The sequence below is a fragment of the Cyanistes caeruleus genome, unplaced genomic scaffold, assembly GCF_971803275.1.
Source record: "Cyanistes caeruleus unplaced genomic scaffold, bCyaCae1.hap1.1 HAP1_SCAFFOLD_171, whole genome shotgun sequence".
NCBI lineage: Eukaryota > Metazoa > Chordata > Aves > Passeriformes > Paridae > Cyanistes > Cyanistes caeruleus.
The window spans coordinates 52,491-73,632 of NW_028255959.1; the positions used below are offsets into that span (position 1 = coordinate 52,491).

Below are 21,142 nucleotides of genomic sequence, written 5' to 3' on the forward strand. Positions count from 1 at the left end.
GTCACACTTTGGAGACACGCCCCTGAGGAGGAGGAACCACCCAAGGGGAGGTGGGAGGAGTCAGGGTAGGATGGAAGGGAGGGGCTAGGGAGGAAAGGGTTGGTCATTGAGGGAAGAAAGGGGTTCTTGGAAGAAGGAGCACAAGGGGGGGGTCCGACCATGCGGTCCCCACCATCTTGTGCCCTTTGGAGGCCATTTTGAGGGTTAGGAGAGGGGTCAGGGGATATAGGGAAGCATTGAAAACTGGGGGAAACTGAGGCACGGGGGTTAGAAGAGGAATCAGGGAACATGGAGGAGCCTTGGAGACTGGGGGAAACTGAGACATGGGGGTCTGAGGGTAAAAACTGGGGACTTGTAACCTGGGAAACGTTTAACTGAGGGTTGCTAACTGGGGAAACTGAGGAATGGGAAGACACTCTGGCAGCTTGGCCAGGGCTGCCAGGGCAAGGGTTCTGGGAGAGACGTGGGGAGCCAGGGATCCTGTTACCCTTGGGGGATCCCTGAACAGGACAACTTGCCCTGCAGGTCGCTCTGCAGGTCTCCCTCAACTCGGGATCAGGGGGAGAGGAACATGGGGATAGGGAAACTGGGGAAACTGGGGAGTTTTGTGGCGGCTGCTTCTGCATTTTCTTTTCCTCTATTACAGCAGACCGAATTAAAATAAATAATGTTACAAATTTTTCAACCGAATTATCACCTCCATTAACTATCTCCGTTAATTTTGATCCAACTGCATTCCAGAATTCTACAGAATTTGCTTTGTCTGGGGTCGCATTTGGGAAATGCAGGAACAGCCATCTCACAAACCTCTTTACCCTCCCACGAGAAAACTTCTTATTCCCCCCCTCAAGGGTACCCACAACTTGGTAAAAGACTCTCTTTTGCTGTGCCGAAAGACGTGCTCCCATCTTGTCAGCCCTGGCACAGCAATCCCACCGCCCCCTGCAACCAAACAACAAATCAACGAAATAAAAACACGGGTCCGGACCGGGCTACACACACACACTCCCCCCCGAGGGAGTTTTCACACACTGGGCGCCCCCTCGTCCCACACACAGGGACCACTCACCCAAGTCCGGACGACTGTTGCAGGCGACGTCCACACCCCCCGAGGCGACCGTCTGCACGTCTGACGGCTGCCGCCTCGACCTCTGGGAGCGCAACTCGGCAAAAACGAGTCTACTACTACCAGAGCAGCTGCCGCTCACAGTCTCTGTGAAATCCACTGGAATTTGTAGATCCACCAACCTCTCCGGGGGTCTCCACGCCTCGCAATAGGCCCCACGTTGGGCGCCAGCTGTCGCTGCCCGCTCGGCCCTTCACGCCCCGGCTAGCTTGTGCCAAGCGTCGGCGGCAGGAGTGGGGAACCAGGTGAGCACTGTGTGGCTCGACCTGGAACCTCTAGAGCTCCTTTGGGCTCGGGCTCTATAGTATGCAGGGCGACATGAGGTGCAGTAAAGGGAGAGAGAGTGCTCAGAGTCCTCCAATTTCCCAGGAACAAGTTTATTCCAGCAGCTGCAGGGAGAAGGCGATGAGGGACAGGGCTGGGATCTCGAGGAGAAAGTCCGAGCCGAGACCCTGGGCACCTCTGTGCGCCAGGTTTTAAAGCCCGTGGGCGGCTCATACAACAACCAATGATATGGCAGCAGGGGAGGTATTGTGGGAAGGGGTTACAATACACAAATCCAATGGTAGGGACTTGGGGGAGGGAGGATAGCTATACAACCAATAGGGCATCAAGTAAGGGATGATGAGCAGGGAAGGAACCAGAACAAAAGGTGTGGTGTACATAGATTGATAGGGCTTGGGGGTAGGACCAAAGTGATGGATGGGGAACAATCTGGAAAGAGGGGAGAGGTTTACAATGACAGGCAACTGGGAACAAACCATATCGGGATAGTGGGGAGTAACTGGGGCAAACCAACTCTAAACTCAACGAAGGTGAACAAACATACTTAATGAAGGTAAACTAACAGGCAGCAACAATTTGTGGCCAATTTAAAATAAATGGCAGTATTTGGTTATTTCCTTTTGGCTGCTGTGAGTTTTGCAAGTAGTAACGTACTACCGTTTCCTACAGTCCATTTGTCTTTTCTTCCTAAGCACTCATCTCTCCTGTGCCAAAGAAAAGGAGAATTAAAAACAATTCATCTGTGTAAAGAGTTTGCAGGTGTTAACTTGGTGTTAGCAATACTTTATGCTATTACTGCTGAATCCACAGGTCTGCACTTTTAGCAAGATGTTTTACTGAGTTCTGTGGAATGTAACTGGTATGTAGATAACCTGTTTTTCACTAGAGAAGCTTTGAGCCAGTTCTGAATTTTTCTTTCAGTTAGTTCTGTATTTCTAACAACAGCAGGGCAGTATCAGCGTGACAAAATCTCAGGAATTTGAGGGGGTTTTCTTAATTTATTTCTAAAACTTACATATTAATCTTATTCACAATTCTTTCTACTTCCTTCTATTTTTCCTTGCCTGGTTTTGTACCACCACTTTATAAATGAACAAAGCATCCATCAAGGTGTTGAAGGGAGGTAGAATCCAAAGACACAGATTTGTTTGGGGCCAGAAGAGAAACCCAAATGGGGATTATGGAGCTTCTAGACATGCAGACACCTCTGGGTGCAACCACCTGAAAGCAGCACGTTGGATAAAGAACTGTAACCCTAAATCCTGGAGGCAGAAGGGCTAAAGGCCAAATCTATGGGATGTAGCCATGGCCAGTCCCCAGCCACGATGAGGAGCACTCTGATCCAAGGGCAAACAGCACAACTTCTTCCCATCCATGGGCACCCTCTGCAGCTTCCCCTCTTCTCACTGCCATCCCAAAGCTTCTCCTTTTGGGTGAGCCATCTCCCCTGTCCTCTGAGAGAGTTAATGGCTGGAATGTCAAAGGTTCAGCTGTGAAATCATGCTTAGAAGGCAAAGCTTTCTCTTTTACCCAGTGGAGAACGATGGTCAAAGTAGAGCAGCACCCCAAAGTGACATGCTGACCTGGAATCCCAATCTCCTTGCCTTACATTTTAATTTTCGCTTGTCTACCCCACAAGCAAGCTACTGAGCTCTGCAGAAGGGCAAATGGAACAAGAGGGGAAGGTTGTTACTATTTTGGGTGGCTTTTTGAATGAGTTGATGATAGCCAAGAATTGATTTCATCATGACTGGGGCAAAGTACTTGTTATGCATTCACAACTCCATTCACAACTCAGCCACCAGCTCCAGTTATCAGATTGTGAATTGTTCTAGCAGAAAGATCAAAAACTCTCAGAAATATTTTTATTTTGACACATTATTGGAGGGGAGGAATTTTTTCTTCACACTGTCACAGACTGGAAGCTTTTTCTTGAATGCCTTGGTTGCTAGTTTTAGATGTATTTCCCTTTTCCTTGCAGATAAGAGATGAGGACAGCGGCTACAACAAAAATCTGTTTTGCATTCCTAAGCATTATGAAGAGGATTTAGAAAGAGTCTTCATTCCTCACGGACTCATCCTGGACAGGTATGAGGGTAAACAGGAAAGAACAGGAACAGTGATGCCCATTTTTGTCCCTCCAAATGAAAAAAGCCTGAGGTCCTGCCCTGTGCAGCCCATGGGAAACGGGGAAACCCTGCAGCCCTAACACTTCTGTCCTAAAGTCTGGGATAAGAGGGGGTTTATGGAGAGGATTCCTCTGCAAGCCCAGTCAAGCTTCCATGTTCCATCAACTCTCTTGAAGCCCACCTATCCTGCAATATTTGTGTTTATGGGTTAAATCTGCTTATGCTGTGCAAATACCTAATTTATTTTCCTACGACTTGCTGTGCTCACAATTTGCTAGTTAGAAAAACCTAACAGCAAGATCAGAATTTTTACTTGAACATTGCTTAATATATACACAAACAGCTCTTATATACAGAACACTTTCCAGAATTGCCTTTTTTTTCCTTCTTTCTCCCAGGACAGAGCGTTTGGCTAGAGATATCATGCAAGACATGGGAAGTCATCACATTGTTGCACTCTGTGTCCTTAAAGGAGGCTATAAATTCTTTGCTGATTTGCTGGACCATATAAAAGCACTGAATCAAAATGGTGATAAATCTGTGCCCGTTACCGTGGATTTTGTCAGAATAAAAAGCTACTGTGTGAGTGACTTTCTTTTCTTTGGAAAATTGACTCTCTCCATAGACTGGCATTCTAAATACTGGTGGTTTGTGTGAGAACCCCCCAAAAATGGAGTTTATGTGTACATTCTCTTCAAATTACATACTAAAAAGGAACTGATTTACTGATCTGCCCCAAAGGGTGGATATTATATATTCACTGGGATAAACATAGCAGAACACCCAACATGACAGAGCCAGGGGCAGATCTCCAACTCCTTCCTCTTGCAAGAAGCAAGAGCAGCTCACCTTTCAAACAAATCCAGGACAACACTTTGGGGCATGCTTTATGTGACTTCCATCTCTTCTTTCTCCTTCTAGAATGAGTCACCTGCAGAAAAAATCAGTTTTATTGGTGAGGAGCTGTCTACACTAAGTGGGAAGGTATGAATTGGCATCTTCAGCTTTTAAAGGAAAACAACTGTTCTTGTGTGTTTTCCAGGAAATCCATCTTTATTGAAGATTTTGATACTGCATACTTCCTGCCTCTTAACACTGATTTAAAATGCTGGGCTTTGAAGCAGTGAATAATTCCCACTGATCTCAGTGGAAACTTGGAGTGATCAGCAATGAGTGCTCCCAAAGGTCCTATTCCCCATTTTATCCCAGAACCCCCAGAAATGAACCACACTCACCTGACTCATTCAGTGCCTCTGGAGTACTGGTGCTGTACACAGAGCAATATAGAGACCTGACACAGGTGCCTTTAGCACCATATTTAAGCTTTCAGAAATACTTACAAAATGACTCTTCAGTAAGCACCAAAGTCAAGTCAGTAGTTCAAGTGACAATCTCCTTTGAAAATCAAGGCAAATTCCTTGTAACTGAGGGTTTTAGTGTGCTTTTCTTGGCTGTTTGGTTTGCTGAAAATTGCCACTTAAGTATTTTTTTTTCTTTCCCTTCCTTCCCTATGTTATCTCTTCCAGAATGTGTTAGTAGTAGAGGTAAGTAATGACTGAAGGAGGGGTGGAATGACACAGATTCTTTTCTCCCTTCTTTTCAAATGAATACATATTAGATATAAAATAATAATTAGTGAAGTTACTGGGATGCCAGGTTGGTATGTTCTAATTTAATCCACTGACAGTCTGATTTTCCTTTCAAACTTGAAGGATAATTTATTTTTTTTATCACGTTCAGGACATTATTGAGACTGGTAGAACAATGAAAGCACTGCTTTCAAAACTAAAAGACAAGAAACCAAGGATGGTAAAAGTTGTAAGGTACAAGGATATAGCTGCTAACTAACATATTCAAATCATTTGGGTGAATAGTCATTGTATGCTGCCAAGTGCTTGTTTGGCTTGAAGTTTGGGGGGGAGAAAGCAAATGCAGGAAGCAATCCTTACCCAGCTGCTGGAAAATTAAGTGTTTCTTAAACTGGGAAATTTCCCTGTGCACTACCATCTTCACTGCTCAAATTAATAAAGGAAGGTTTTATGGCTCTTTCTATGGTGTCCATAAAGTCTGATGGATTCCCTGTTTCTTACTTTATGGCTGAAGGAAATTGATGTCCTTCCGTAAGTTTTCTAACGTCGCCTTCAGTTGCCTCAATGCTGGAATGACAACACTCAGAATATCCCTTACTATCCTCAACTCTAGAAGTTTCCAGAATCTAAGAGTCTGTCAGCACTTGGAAGATGACTTCAAGCAGCATTCTAGATCTGCTTGTAGTAGGTCTCTAAAAGGAAATTTTGTGGAATATCCCTGTGTCTGTCAAGTAATCACAATGCTTTATAAAAACAGTTGCTTTATGCACCAGTTATTCAGACAGGCCTTCTAGGGACTGTCCAGGAGGTTCTCAGTTTCTTCTGAAGGGCACAGGCAAACCAAGACTAGATAAGATTTTGCAGAAGAAATGTCCTTTTCTCCCTCCCTCCCTCCCCACTAAAATCATTCCCAGCCACTTGGACATGCTTCCCCCTCTGTGCTGTTCCAGTGTCCTGAGGCATTGCTCCATGGAAGGGCAATGACCTGAGACCCAGGATTGGAGGGAACTGAATACAAACTAGAGCCACTTGGACATAAAGAATGAACCTAGATCAGAGCCTTTGCTTCTCCCTCCACGACAAGGCTGAACACTACTGCTTTCTGTGAAATAATCTCACTGCCTTAATTTAATGGCATGATTTTAGAAGCTTATGGGGAGGTGTGGCAGAAGGGAAGTCTACAGCTTAGACATATTTTAAAAACCAACCTTCTCTGCTCTGCCTTACAGCCTGCTCGTCAAAAGGACATGTCAGAGTCCAGGTTACAGACCAGACTGTAAGTACCATGTTTTTCTAGTATTTTCCAAAACACAGTCTTACCATTTCCCTTCAGGCAGCACATCTGACAACTGCACAGAAGTTTCATGAAGGCCAAGAGAAATGGGGAGAAACTACATAAAAACTTGTGAACTGATGTCCAGCTATGGCATCCTGAGGCCTCATGACCACCTTCTGTTTTTCCCCTGGCTGGCCTCAGTGCAGGTTTAGCTATTTGATACACAAATTTAACTATTTAGATAGCAGAAATGAATCAAACCTTAACTGTGTGTTGCTTTGCTTTGGCCCTGGAGGACATTTGTTTTGACTCTGCATTATTAAACTTGCCTTGTTTCCAAACTGAAAAGTCCTACTGAATCACGGTTCATCTACTTTCACTCAAGTAAAATCTCATTCCTTGTCTCTTCTCCCAGGACTAACTCATAACCAGGTGTTAAACAATTATTTTGTTAATAAACAGAATTCTCTTAACAACCTTAATTATATTACTGACTGATGGGAATGGTTTAGATTCTAACCTCTGTCATCAATTTATAGCTCAGATTCTTAAGGAAGCACCCTGAAAGAGATGATGCCTTTTACTCTTAGCTCAAGTGTGTGTTGAATACAAACTCTGCATTTAAAAGCTGCTTACACCACTGAAGGATAAAAAGAACTGTATTTTCTTACAGATACAGGCTTTGAAATCCCAGATCAATTTGTGGTTGGATATGCTCTTGACTACAATGAATACTTCAGAGATCTAAATGTAAGTACATGCACATTCCTCCACTGCCAAGTATCAGGTACCCAGCAAGAAGATTTGCTTCTACTCAGAGCTTCTCAACAATTACAAAACCTTCAACTCCAGCTAGAAACTTCCAATAAAGGAGCAAAACCATTTTTAAGGTGCCGAGTTGGTAATGCAGTGAAGGTGCATGAGAAATGTTTGTGCTTCACCTTTTTATAATTCTACTCCACAAGTCTCACGGCTCAGCCGTGCTGCAGAACATTCTGGGCCCCCAGGATGGTGAGCAGCACACAATCTGTGACCCCATCTGAAAATAACTTGTCATTTGACTTTGATTGGATATTTGTCTGACTTAGTTCAACCCTATGTTGCTCTTCAGTCACCAGGTCTTCAAAGCAGCCCTGCAGGGACTCTGTGTGAAGGTTTTCCATACACTTAGGGATAACATGTCTTACATCTTACATGTCTGTAAGAACTCTTCCCTTATTCCATTACAGCTTCTTCAGGCTGCTCAGAGTAGTGGCCTTGGAAACATCATAAACTGATAGGGTTGATCATTTTTCCCTCCTTTGTTTTCAAAAGTACTTCCTTAATTCTGTTTAACTGGGAAAGTTTTTTACTTCAAAGCCTTTTTCCTAAGACAAACCAGTCCTGCTGAAGACACAAACAGTCTGTGCCATTGCTCAGCAGCATTAAGGAGCATGCAGTAATTTAAGAAACCTAAGTTCTTTCAAATATATCAACCTATATATTGCAAATAAACTTGCAAAGAATACTAAGAGCTGGAGTTTACTGCAAGTAGGAAACTTCCAACTATTAGGGTTGTAGTGTGTTTTGAGTGCAGTGCTGGGAATACAGCTGCAAATCAGTCTTACACTTCATTGGAAGATAGAGATGGATAAATATTGTACTTTTTATTTTTTCTTGTAGCACATCTGTATTTTGAAAGAGAAGGCCAAAGAGAAATACAGGATGTGATAATCTCAGTCTTCTGGAGCACTGATTTCTGGCTGCTGCTGAGGTGATCTAAAGCATGCCATCAGGAAATGACTTTTGCTACTTGCGTGTCCCTGAGCAGCAGGAGAAGCTCCCCGTTAGTGCCAGGAGCTGCAGCTCGCTCATTGCCACGTGTAGGCAGCGCTGAACACGAGCTCTGCAGACGCTGGGATTTTTCCTGCTGGAAGCAGCAGCAGCAGCAGCAGCAGCAGCAGGAGCTGGGTGCGGGGCTCTGGCGATAGCGAGAAACGTGCCCGGCACGTTCCGGGCCCCGCAGCGGATTCCTTCGGCTCGTGGCGGGGCCCGAGGGAGCTCCGAGGGCGGAACAGGCCTCGAGCGGAGGCCGAGATGGAAGCCAGGGGCACGGGCAGGGCTCGGGGTTGCCGGGGAACCGCGGCCGCAGCGGCCGCGGCGCTGCTGCTCCAGGCTCAGTTGCGTGGAGACCGCGATCCTCGGTGGGTGTGCGCAGCCTGGGCACGGGCACACGGCTCCCCTGGGCCACTCGCCAGGGGAATTGTTCACAGGGAATGGGGCTGTGCGGGGCACTTCGTGCTGCATTGCTCTCACAGGGAGTCCCGAGTTCGCGGGGCTTTGCTTTCTGCCAGGGACTCCCGAATTCGCGGGGCTTTGGTCTCTGGGAGGGAGTGCCGAATTTTGTTTGAAGTCAGAGATGGACTAAAGTTGTACTTTTTGGTTTTGTCACATCTGTGCCCCGAATTGTGTTGTGGATGTTCGGATCTGGTGTGTTACTTTGCATCCCCTGCACTCATCTGGTGCAAGGCCTCAGGCAGGGCTCTGGGGGCGCGCTGGAGGCCTTGGATGGGTTGTGACACCCCCTCAGCTGCTCCTCATGGCAATGTCCCCTGCATGTGGCCTTCTTGTGGGGGGAGGTTTTAGAGCTGAGCCGCTTTGTGGGAGGGAGGATGGGTGTGCACTGCCTCTTACCAGAGCCTATGCCACACGGCCAAAATTTCCTCCTTGCCCCTCTGTTGAGGGGAGGTTTGTGTGCAAACCTGGCCTCAGCAGATGAGTCTGTGCCTGCGACTTCCCCAGCCTGAAGCCACACAGAGCTGATTCTCAGGACAGCTGCTGCCTTTGGCTTTGGTGTGGATACATTTTTCTCCCTCAGTGTTGTTGACTTCTCCCCAGACCTGAGATCATAGGACAATAGTGTCACCTCTAGTTTGTCTCAAGTTCCTGAGAGGTGGCTTAACTCACAGTCCAAAGTTCCAGTCAGCAGGCATTTCCAGGGAAGGCTGGGCTTTGGTGGTCACAGCTTCTTTATACAAATTTGTCACAATGGGCAAAAAATGCTTTATAACAAGATTTAAGCCATTAGCCATAACATTCCAGTCTCTCACACGTCTTGTGAGGAGCAGCTGAGAGAGCAAGGGGTGTTTAGCCTAAAGAAGAGGAAGTCCATTCTAGCTATTTTAAAATAATATTAATATTTAAATTATTATTATTAATAATAATAATAATAATAATAATAATAGTAGTAGTAGTAGTAGTAGTATATTGAATCTAATAATATTAAAGCTACAGCTTTTACAGTCTGCTCTAACTATTATTAATGTTATTCAGATTTTTAGCTCCAGGTTTCAGTGTGATTCATTTTGGAATTGCACAACATAGCCATATAGTTCAACTAGAGGCCTAACAATCCTAGCTACTCACACCAAACAAGCACTTGGCTACTTTTAAGTAATATAAATTTTTTAGCATCAGTGTATCTCTTGAGTCTGCCGTGAATTGGATTCTGGATTTTCAGAGTTCCATTCTTGCTCCTTGCAGTTTTCTTGAGGCATTGTTGATCTTCTGCGACTTCCTGCTTTCAAAATGCCTTCTGGATTCCCAGAAAAGACAACGACACCTCCTCGGCTTTTGCTCAGGGAAAGACTGAAGTCTTTTAGTGTAAGTAGCCTCTGGGGCTGTGTTAAGGCTGGAAATGCCCCTGGTGTCCCTCCTCTCCGTGCCCCTCCTGTTGTCCAGCAGCACTGTGAGGCTGCAGAGCCCTCCCCAGCTCTCTGTGCCGTGCTCCTGTTGCTGGGGGCTGTCCTGGTGCACTTGGGAACAGCGTGTGTTGCTCCAGGGACACTCCAGTGTCTTCCCTGGCTGTGCCAGCGGGGCCAAGTGAAACCAATGTCCAGCTGGAGCCCTGAGCATGCGCTTCTCTCCCTGCCCTTGTCACAGCAATTCCTTCTGCCAGGCTGGGCACTCACTGTGCTGCTCTCACAAAGCTGCCCTTGAGCACCTGGGCAGCTCCAACTCTGCCCAAAGCCTTGAGAGACACGGCTGGTCCCAGCAGCAGAGGTTCCAGAGCAGCTGTTCTCTCTCATCTCCTGCGTGGGGCACAGATCCAGCCCTGCAGACAGCACTGGAGTCAGGGCCACAAAGGTCCCTTGGCTGTCTGGAGCTCGCTTGACTGAAGATGCCCTGCTGCTGAGGCTCTGTCCAGGAGATCCCTGTGTTTTCTTCTGTGGAGGGCTGTGGGAGCCCAGACAGAGCAAGCAAATGCTAATTAACAGAGAGAACTAAAACCTGGACACTTTCCTGTGCCCCTCACTCTTGGTACCACTTTGCTTTCTTGCATCTCCTGGACTCACCCAGCAGCGCTATCTCCTCGCTGTGAGCTTTGAGTGTCGTGCAGGGATGGAGTTAGGGAGTTCTGACAGCTCCTCCCCACTCTCTGAAAAGATCACTGCCTCAATCCAGTGAACCTAAAGAGGAAACAAATGCCCAAAGAGCAGAAATCCCCAAACATGTCCCATCAAATCATGGAGAAGCTGAGGGACACCGCCATGTGTTTGGAGTATGTCTATTCTGCTCTGTTATTAATTTACTGATGCTAAGTATCTCAACAAGTAACTTAGGGAGCTTCCAGGACTGTCCTAGATGATGTGATCACCAATTAGTCACCAGTGCCACTTGTTCAAGAAAAGCCTTTCTGAACAAGCACATCTCTGATGCTTTTGCTGGGTTTTTTTTTGCCTTTCAGCTGCTTCCCTCTAGATTCTCGAGAGAGAAGTTCAACAAGAATGAGGCCAGTGCTGGGGAGAGTAGTCTGCCCAGAATTGGCCCATTTCTACACACGAGTGAGACTGGTCAGAAGGTAGCCTTTTCCTGCTCTTTTCCTTTCTGTCTGATGCAAGGTTTGAGGAGGGTGTGTGCTTGTGACAGGCTCGCCTCCAGCAAAATCCCTCAGTGTCCAGGTGCTGTTGTCATTGCAAACTGCTGGTAGTGGTGGACTTGGAGTCCTGGTCTGCACCAAGCCAACACAAATAACTTCTGCTGAAACTGCTGGGGTTTGCTGGAGTGGAGCTGCCATTGCTAAAACAGTGGGGGGAAGGGTGGGGACACAAAGGCACAAATTTGCCATTTGCCATTCTCCTGCCGAAATAGCCACCTCTTGCTTTGCTGTGGTCACCATCAAATGCTTGGGGTCATAGGATTCCATCCACAGTGGCAGTGCTGGCCTCTGAAGGCCAAGGAGCTGCAGGAATGACTGCAGATTTAACAAAACTAACTGCATGAATGCTTTGGGTTGGAACAATGTGTTGGGAGCCTGAGAGATTCTGCAGGCTGCCAGGTGTACAGGGGACTTGCCCTGGGCAGGGGGAATGGATGTGCTTTCTCTGGATCAGTGCCTACTTAGAGGTGTGTTTAAAGCTGCTTTTCCTGCAGGACTGGCTGGGTACATTGCACAGTCCAGATGTGGTAGGTGGCCGAGGTGGGTGCTGCGCAGGAAATTGGCAGCAAGAGACAGTAACAAAGTGGTGAAGGATTGCCCTGGAGAGGGAGGTCAGGGACAGCTCAGAGAAGGGCACAACCAAGGGCCAGTGTGCTGCAGCCACTCCCTTCAGCAGTGCAGTCCCACAGGAGAGCTGCTGGTGTGTCTGGAGTGGCAGCAGTGTGGCTGGAGAAGGCAGACAACAGGGGAGAGTTTTCTCAAAGCAATGTCTCTGCTCCAGAAGCATTTGCTGCTGTTGTGTCATTTCAGACATGCCTCTAGAATGGTATCAAATAAGACAGCAATAATAGAGATATACAAGAAAGCACCCATTTAAAGCTCATGGGAAAAGGAGATACTAACTCTACTCTTACCCAAGTTACTGAGAAAAGAACTGACCCTTATCCTCATTCAGCATTCACCTCATTTGTCTTTTTCCTAATTTCTGTGTTATTGTATTTTTGCCTTTACCTCTGTTAGAAACACACTAACTTTTAAATACAATTAAAGGGGACAAAGTTGTGGAAGCAAAAGAAAACTGTTCATTAGTGACAATTCAGCTGAGCTGGGTGTGTGTCTCCCTCCCTGAGAGCTGAGCACACACACACCCTTCACAAAAATGGCTTTTTTTATACCCTTTATACCCTTTTATATAGCTTCTTTTATACCCTTTATACCCTTTTATATGGCTTCTTTTATACCCTGCCCTGTGTGGCCCAGCAGCTCTTGAGCAGCTCAGAGCAGAGGTGGCTGAGCTACTGTTTCCCCAGTGTGGCCTGGGCAGACGTGCTCTCCCAGAGTCTGTACTTCACTGGGGATCAGAGGAAGAGTCTCCCTCATGAACATTCCTCCCAGCAGCTGAACCTCTCCCTGCTCTCTCTTGTCTCTCCAGTTGTTGCCAGTTCTCCCGAAACAGAGCTCGTTTCGTGTTTCCCCACCAGAGGTGGTGTTTCAGAACTTCGTGGCTCATGAAGTCTCTGAAATGGAACTGTCTCTCACAAATGAGAGCAAGGTGAGTGCTGGGGCCTGGAGCTTTAACACTGTGCTGGAAGAGGAGAGGGGTGTCATTCCCATGGTGTGCAGCAAAGCAAGTTCCCTGCTGCAGCACATCCAGAAGAAAATGTCTCAGCACCTTTGTTCTGCAGGATGCTGGAAATCTTGCTGTGCTGGGAATTCTCCCCTGAGTTTGCCTATGCATTGATGGTATCTATCCCCAAGGATTTGCTTTCTCTTGAAAGCTCTGGATTGATAGGAATGTTGAGGGCTGTACAGTTCCAACCTGCTTTCATGCTTTGCCTTGGGTCTATACCACATGCTGTGTCTCCCTGGTTAATCTTGGTAGGAATCCTGGTAGGAATCTCTGCCTCTCTCAGCCTGTTTGGCTCCCTTTGTGTAGCTCACAGTCAAAGCTCATGGGCTGAGTCTTCTCCACTTTATGCTGGAATCACTTAGCACTGATGGCATTGTTACTGCAGGAAATGTGTTCTGAAACAGCCCTGGAGTCAGACTGATGCAGCAGAAGCAGTGAGAGGCCTTTAGGTGCCACTTCAGGCTCCTGCTAAGCTTCATCCAGCTCTGCTCAGGTTTTCCAAAAGCAACGTGGTGCTCTGCTTTCCCTTTGGAGAACCACAGCACATCCAAAGTCATGTGCTCCTGGAGGATTTCACCTTCACTTGAGGCAATTGTGATTATTTTGCAGTTTCCCAAGAGAGTTGAGAGGGGAAAAAGTTGAAAAATGTCAGCAGTTGTGTTCCACTGTAAAGAGGAAAATTGAAACCATTTGAATTTCAGTCAGGGAAACATTTTCTCAAGTGAGGCTTGTGCCGAGAGTGGACTGGTGGGAAGAGCCAGGAGGGAGTCAAAATCATCTGGTTTAGACTTTTTGAGAGCATTTGGGTGCTCAGGGGTTGATATCTATGTGCTAGAAAATGCACATTTGCTGTGTCTGTGTATCCCAGAGGGCAGAACCTGGCCTGCTGGCTGCAGGCAGGAATGCCCAGCAGCCCAGCTCACCTGCACAGGCAGCAAGAGCCCCTGGGGAGCCAAGATTGCTTTAATGCTGCAATGTGAGTCAACACTGGTCATGTTTGTCCAGGCAGAAAATGCCTTTGAAGCCCACAGTCAATAGGCACAGCCTGTCTGTATTTCCATCACTTTTGGCAAAGTGATTGCTGTCCTGGTTTTATGATTCTTCCTTGCTGCTGTAGTTGCTCATTTAAATTCTCTTTTGCCATCTCCATGATTTAGGGATTTTCTTGCTGTGTTCCTTCTTTGCCTTTTCAGGTTTGCTTTTATTCCCAGGGAGGCCACAGTGTTTGGTCTCCTCTCTTGCTGGTCTGCCTGCCTGACTGTATCCCCAGACCTGCCCTAGAAAACCTGATCTGCTAGAAGGGAATTCCTTCCTTCCCCCAGGATAATGTGCTGCTTTGCTTTCAGGTAGCACATCCCCTGTCTGGAACACCACTGCATGGCTGTGTGCAGGCAGCAGCCAGCAGGTTTTTTGGCCTTGTTGAATGTGCAGATGACTTGGTGCAGGTGCTCTGTCTCCATCCTGCTGGTACTGACCTGCTGGGCCCTTCCTTCCCACGGGGCACTGCCCTAGTGCCCCTGGCCAAAATGAGCCAGACAGAAGGGATTCAAGTTGTCCCTTGTGAATGATGTGCCTGTACCTGCACAGCTGAAAGTGCTTTGGGAAAGGGATCAAGGAAGGATGTCACCAGGGCACGGACAGGTCTCCTCTCAGCCTGTTTGCACAAGTGGCACAATCATTGTTTCATGTCTTCCCTGCAGTGTGTTCAGCTGGTGCAGGTCTCCATGCAGAGCTCGCCTTATTTCAGGCTGGTGTGCCCCAACGACGCGTACCGTGCTGTGCCACGAGGTGCGACTGCCCGTGTGCGCATTCAGTTCACCCCCAACGAGAGCAAGGTGAGACTGAGCCAAAACACACCATTATCTCCAGAGCCATGGTTTTCCACCTGCTGAAAGAGCTGCTGTAGGGCAGGTACAACCTGTAGGCAGAGCTGTGAGCCCAGAGCCTGTGGCAGTGACACTGCTGTGGCTCTGTCTTCATGCCTGTCACTGGGGCTGCTCTGTCCACTGGCCCCCATTCCGTGCCAAACGTGCTTTGCTGGGGAGATTTGAGCAGCAGTGCCAAGGCCCTGGAGCTCTGTTCTCAGTGCTGGGATCTGGAGGTTTGTTCATACAGAAGGGTTTAGGACATGGCAGGGAAGGGAGGAAGGGAAACAAACAACATCCAACAGCATCCTGCTACCTCTTAGCACTGTTCTTCTCCTGACTTGCTTGGAGAGGCAAAGTTAGAGGGGAGTTGTGAGCCAACTCATGTTTCTACACTAGACCAGAGGTGCAGGACCTTTTTGGGTGCAGCTGTTTTCTCACCTTCCTTTCCTTTTGCTGCTTAGAGTCAGTTTAACACTTGGTCCTATTCTCAAACAGCAGGAATACAGGAACCTAAAGAGGAATGGCCTGTGTTCCCTAGCTCCATGTTCTTTAGAAGGGACTTGGAAATTATTTAACATCATTAAACTTTAGGGTAAAAGTTGTGGCCTAGGGCAGTTCTCTGTATGACCCTAATGACATGAGAGCTTAATGCCACTGAGATAGGTTTTGCAAAGTGAACTGGTGCCTTTAGTAATAATAATATTATTGGTAGAACTTAGTGTTCATTTTGGGGTGGAATAGAATAGAATAGAATAGAATAGAATAGAATAGAATAGAATAGAATAGAATAGAATAGATGCCCTTGAAGGGTTCTAGGCCATTGTTTTCTTCTGCCATGGGAATGGCACTAAATGCCCCATGCTGAGCTAGTTTCTTTTCCTGCAGGATTATTCCCATGAGCTGGTCTGCATCACTAAAACAGAAAGGATAGTTGTGCCAATTCGGGCCATTGCTGCCCGAGCTATCCTGACCATCCCAGACCAGCTGAACTTCTCGGAGTGTCCGGTCAAGAGCAGCACCAAGAAGACTCTGCTGCTTCGCAACACTGGCAACCTGGAGGCTCATTACTACATCAGCACCCAGAGGTGAGGCAGCTCCTCTGTCCTTGTGCAAAACACCTTTGGGTGATAATAGGCTTGGCAAAGAGCAACAAAAGGAAGCTGAGCATCAGGGCTGCACTGCAGCTCTGTCTGGAAGTGAGCAGGATGGATGGCATCTGCTCTTGCTTTCAGTGCTCCTAGCAGGATGCAGCCTTTGAGCTTTCTCTGTCCCACATTTCTTGGAGGGTGCTGGAACATGTGAGGAGCTGCCTTGCACCCTCCTGAGCACCAGCAGCTTCTGAAATGGTTACCAGAGTCAGCCAAATAGCCCCATTCTCTGGGAGGCCACAGGCACGTGGCTGCCCAGTGCTCCTCTCATGAGCTGCCCTGCTAATGGTGCTTCATTTAGCTGGGCTTGGATCCTTCAGATTGTAAATGGCATCCTCCCTTTGGGTCTTGTTTCCATGTCTCTGTATTGCTCTCATCTGCATTTACACTCTTCCAGAGTTTTGACTGCTCCTTTTCTTAGAGCAGCTTTCATTGAAATGCTGATAAAATGTGCCCTTTATAGGCTAAATCGGGATATTAAATAAAATAATAAAATATTATTTTATAATTATAAAAATAAACCAAAGAGCCACGCTGCAAATTCAACAGTAATTATTTCTTGGTCTTCAAGGAAAAGTTCCTTCTCCCTGTCTGATTCCTAGGCTGTAATCTCACAGGACAGGTAGTGGCCTAACATTTGCATCTCTGGAGATGAGGTTGATAGGCAGCAGGACAAGAGAAATTCGTGAGGCAGTCAGTGTCAAGTTGTGCATGCAGACAGCTCTTAATGCTCTCAGTGGTTTCACAAACCATTCTCTGATGGGATTGCTGGCAGTGGGATCCTTGGGTCTCATTGCAGAGAGCTGGATGCAGAGTATGGGGCAGATGAGGTCATTTTATCCCACGGGATCTCCTGAGGTCTGTATCCCCTCAGAAGTGGGTCAGCAGCTGTTTCTGATCCTGTTTTGTCTCTTTTCTGTTGCCTGAGGTTTCTGTGCTCCCTGCTTGCCCAAGGGAGCCGAAGTGACCTGCGCTGCAGAAGGAATATCATCCCCAGATGTCCCCTGAGTCCTGATCTCTCTCTTTGTGTTGCAGTCCTTTCTCCGTGGTTCCGGCCATGGGAGCTCTGGGTGCTGGTGACAGCGTGCAGGTGACAGTGGGATTTCACCCGCTGACCACTGGTGCCCATTTTGGGTCCATGGTGGTGTGCTACAACACAGGTGAGTGCTGGGCACTGCACGGGGCACAGGACACTTCTCCAGCACCACTCCCTGTTGTGCCAGCCACCTCAATTCCCTCTAGGTGTACCTCCCCTGTTCCAGCTCAACCCCAAAGAAAACTCAGAACCAGTTGGTGCTTAGGGGGCTGATAAAGTGCATCCCCTCTAACAGGACTAAGATTTTTGGGCTCCTGTTTTGCTGAGAGTTACTGAGTGGAGGAAGGAGGAGCCCTGATTCTCCACTGCCATGTGGCTATGCCTGGCTGAAGTTTTGTTTTATTCTGGCCAGTGCTGTGTGTGAGGTGTGAGGTCTCCATCAGACTCTCTCCAATGCAGTGTATTTCTTGCACACCTCTGTCCCATAGGCTGCTGCTCCACTGGCTTGTCATAGACCCTTGTACTGTGTTGCCCTCTACACATATATATAGTTTCTGTCCAATAACATTTTCAAATCCTCAAGTACTTTTTGGTGACAAATCAAGACAATTTTTTCCTTGTCCCCATTTCCCAGGCCATTCATGCTGTTGCACACCTCTCACATCTATCTCCCATTTGATTTCTTGACTGAGGAATCCCATTCAGGCTTCATGTGGAAGCTGCTCTGTACTTACTGATCTTTCCTTGGTCCCTTTTTTATTCAATTTGAAATGCTCCAGTTTGGTTTTTGAGATCAGAACAATATCAAATATTTCAAGACTGATGTGGCTGTGTGTTTGGACAGGGAGCTGCTGCTGCTGATGATTTTCATGGTGTTCATTTTGTAGTGGTTTGTCATATTGCAGAGCCAGGCTGGTTGTGTTTCCTCACCTGGGTCCCCTCCTGCTGTGGGCTTCACCTCACTTGTTCCTCTGGGCCTCCTTTTTCTGCTCACATGCCCCCAGGTGGATTTGCTTGTCAGCAGCAAGGGATCCAAGGGATCAGGAGAGACAGGAATCTCATGGGATGCCCAGGGGAAACCCCAGGCAAGTCAGGACTGAACAGGGCTCCTCAGCATCACCTGAAGGACTTGGATGCAGAAATCCTGGTGATCTGAGTGGGTCACCTGAGCACACCTGACAAACCTCACTGTACCTTGGGGCCAAATCTCCACAAACACACTCCAAAATGAGCTGTTTTAGGAGGTGCCCAGGACACCCTCACGCTGCACACACACAGCTGTCAGGACGTTATAAATGTGCTGACCCCTAGAACTGCAAATAGAGCTAAAAGCTCTATTTTCTTTCTATTTCTTCTGTCACCTGTGGTTTGCTCTGTTCCTTGGGCTTTCATCAGCAACTGAGCTGAGCAAAGGCTCCCCTTTGCTTTGTTCCAGGTGAAGAAAGGATCCACACAAACCTTCAGGGAGAAGCTGTAGATGTCAGCATCGGGTTGAGGACGTATTCCGTGGAGCTGAAGAAGACTTTCATCACCACGTCAAGCCACACAGCAATGTTCATCGAGAACAGGAGTAACATCAGAGCCCAGTTCCAGTGGAAGACTTTTCCTAGTGAGGAAGATGAGAATGAAGAGAAGAGGAGGTTGGTTTGAAAGATGCATTTCAGTGAGATCCATGGGCCAAGACTAAAACTAACGTACGGCCTCAGGAGGGTGTTGGTGCTTTGGAATGGCTCAGGCCAAGTAAAGCATCCCTGGCATTAGGGGGTGTGTCCCTGGGCTTCAGGAGCTCAGCACTTGACATTCCAGTTCCATTTATACCCCAGCCAGGGATGGCATTTTGGGAAGGAAAGGTTGATGGCAATGACTGGATTTCCTCAAGTTCTAACGGGGCAGCAGCAGCAATGGCTTTTGGTCATTTGTAAACCATTGCTGGAGGGGAAAAAAAGGGAAGAAAGCAAAAAGAAAATAAAAGGCAAGCACCTCACAACCAGCCAAAAGACACAACCCACTACAGAAGGAGGGTGGGTGGCTGCATCCTTTCTGCTCAGCCTGCTTGTGCAAACTGCCCTGCCAGAACTGCCCTGCCAAAACTGCCCTGGAAAGCCCCTGCTTGCTGTGGGCCAGGTCATTTGCACTCCTCAGAGCCATTTTAAGCTGCCTGCAAAGGACCAGGAGATGAACACTGGCCCACTTGAATGGCTGGCAAGAGGGTCCTTTAGTGCCCTGGGCTTCTTGGTTTTCCACTGTTCTCTATCTGCTTACACGATGTCTGACTTTCATACAAGCTCTGTGTGTTAAAAGAAAACCCTGTGACCTTCTCTGGCTGCTTCCCTGGGCTGTTTATTTCCATTTTTCCCACTTGCCTGCCTCAGCCTGGACCCCAGGTGATCCACTTTCCCCTCAGAAGCAACAAGGTTTCCCCAAAGGAAACTTCAGCCTGGTTTTGGTTTTATGGGTTTTTTTCCAAAAGCATCTGTTTTCACACCATTTTTATGACAGTCCTAGACTGTCACCATGACATTTCATTCTTCCTTATTTCCAGTCCTAGGGATGGTTTTAGCTCCAAGGCCACTGTCCTGCTGTCAGAGAAGCTTTTGAGGTCTTGGAGCAGAGAAGACTTTTTTTTATGAGAGGAGATAGTGTAGGATCCTTTTCCTCTCAGGACTACTACAGGATTCTACTACCATGCACTGGGATGGGACCCATAAAGCTCTGGATCACAAAAAGGTCTCTCCAGGAGTTTGCTGCCCCCCTCCTGCACAACCAAGTCCCTTCCCTTCTCAGAGCCTCTGTTTTCATGCATATAAAACCTTGAATGTCATTGAAGGGATGCAGTGCCTGAATTCATCCTTTTCCTTTGGAAGTGCTCTGGGATGCTCTTGAGAAAGGCAGAGCAGGGAACAGGGCAGGTCCCAAAGAGAAGAAACCAAGAGTGATGCTGGTAACACAGAGCTGTGACCCAGCTTCATCTCCCCTTCCCAGGGAAGTCCTGCTCCATGATCTTTATCTCCTCCCCTGAGCATCTCAGTGGTAGGAAAAGCCAGTTGAGGTGGCTGCTGGATTGTCCCTCAGTTTTGGCAGAGGCTTTGAGGCTGGAGGTTCTCTTAAGGGATGCTGGCTTTCCAAACCTCTCCTGTGTTTGCAAGTGTGCAGTAAAACTACCTGTTGTACCAGTGAACAAGTTATGCTCTGATCCACTTGGGACTGCCATGGCTTGGGGTCAGCCCTTGCTGGGAGCTGCTGCTGCTCCTCCCCAGGTGCTTTGCTCTCCTGCACTTCCACTTCTCTCTGCAAATCTCGGGCTCATTGAACCATCTGCTGGCTTTGTCTGTCCCTGTGGCTGCAGGCAGTGTTACTTGCTGCGATCACCGAGAGAGGCCTGCGTGGACAACACGACGGGAGAGAGAAGAAGAGCGAAGAAGAAGGGTTCCTGTGAAGATCGCCGCGCCATCCTGAAGAGCAGCGTCCGGGAGAAGATGATGATGGTGAAAGAAGACCCCATGCTATTCTCCAATGATGCTTTTTCCCTTGAGCCACTGGTAAGTGATAGCTGAGAGCCTCACTTTCTTCCTCTAACTCTAACACTCTAACTCCCTAACTCTCTAACTCTAACTCTTCCTTTTCCCCTTCCCCTTCTTCCTCCTCCTCTTCTGTTTATGCAAGTGAACCCCCACGTTCTCCCATCAACCAGAGCCCTGATTCTGAGGATTGGCATTGTGAGAGATGATGAATGCCTGGTGTCTGCACAGTGCAAAATCCCTTCTCATCTTGGAGTAAACCCCAGAATAATCCCAACCCCTGCTTTCTTTCCAAACAGGTTAAACTAATATTTTTATTTCCAGGGAAGGGGATCATGTTCTCTTCTTGCCAAGTGCACCAGTGCAGAGGCAGTTACATACTGCAGCTGACAGCAGCATGATGTGACCAACAGCTTGTGTCAGAGCAGTGGGAATGTTGTGGAGAGTGGGAGCTGATCAGCTGAGCATTGAGAGCTTCCAGTGGTGTATTGAGCTGGGTTTGGAGCGTTTCCTTGGGCTCCTTGTGTTGTTCACTCATCACTGATGCTCTAAATAAAGGCTTGCAGGACTGTGGTTGTACACAAGAAATGGGAAGTTTGAAGAGAAATGTTTTGCTGTC

At 47.6% G+C, this 21,142-nt stretch overlaps 2 protein-coding genes across 3 annotated transcripts in view; both read left to right on the forward strand.

Annotated features, from left to right (window-relative positions):
• Positions 1–3,269: 3,269 nt before the first annotated feature.
• Positions 3,270–8,208, forward strand: LOC111922339 (hypoxanthine-guanine phosphoribosyltransferase-like). Its single transcript, XM_086874220.1, has 7 exons — positions 3,270–3,499; positions 3,939–4,122; positions 4,462–4,524; positions 5,281–5,363; positions 6,359–6,405; positions 7,079–7,155; positions 8,068–8,208. The coding sequence occupies exons 1-7, from the start codon at positions 3,348–3,350 to the stop codon at positions 8,113–8,115; spliced, it is 654 nt and encodes a 217-aa protein (XP_086730346.1). The 5' UTR covers positions 3,270–3,347; the 3' UTR covers positions 8,116–8,208.
• Positions 8,209–8,213: 5 nt separating this feature from the next.
• The window catches only part of LOC147645787 (axonemal central pair apparatus protein HYDIN-like), a 57,237-nt gene continuing 44,308 nt past the window's right edge, over positions 8,214–21,142 (forward strand). The window contains exons 1-9 of one of the 2 annotated variants that reach the window (XM_086874216.1): positions 8,214–8,588; positions 9,928–10,047; positions 11,132–11,245; positions 12,756–12,875; positions 14,654–14,788; positions 15,707–15,906; positions 17,005–17,129; positions 18,441–18,645; positions 20,352–20,544. In XM_086874216.1, coding sequence (XP_086730342.1) covers positions 9,973–10,047; positions 11,132–11,245; positions 12,756–12,875; positions 14,654–14,788; positions 15,707–15,906; positions 17,005–17,129; positions 18,441–18,645; positions 20,352–20,544 — 1,167 coding nt within the window. In that variant the 5' untranslated portion in view covers positions 8,214–8,588; positions 9,928–9,972. Of the gene's footprint in view, positions 8,875–9,927; positions 10,048–11,131; positions 11,246–12,755; positions 12,876–14,653; positions 14,789–15,706; positions 15,907–17,004; positions 17,130–18,440; positions 18,646–20,351; positions 20,545–21,142 lie in introns of both variants that reach the window. The other variant, XM_086874217.1, reaches the window with a different exon arrangement.

Coding starts and splice junctions, on each gene's coding strand:
- LOC111922339 (XM_086874220.1), top strand. CDS start 3,348: ATGCCTTGGTTGCTAGTTTTAGATGTATTTCCCTTTTCCTTGCAGATA. Junction 5,364..6,358: donor AGGATGGTAAAAGTTGTAAG/GTACAAGGATAT, acceptor TCTGCCTTACAG/CCTGCTCGTCAAAAGGACAT. Junction 6,406..7,078: donor TCCAGGTTACAGACCAGACT/GTAAGTACCATG, acceptor ATTTTCTTACAG/ATACAGGCTTTGAAATCCCA.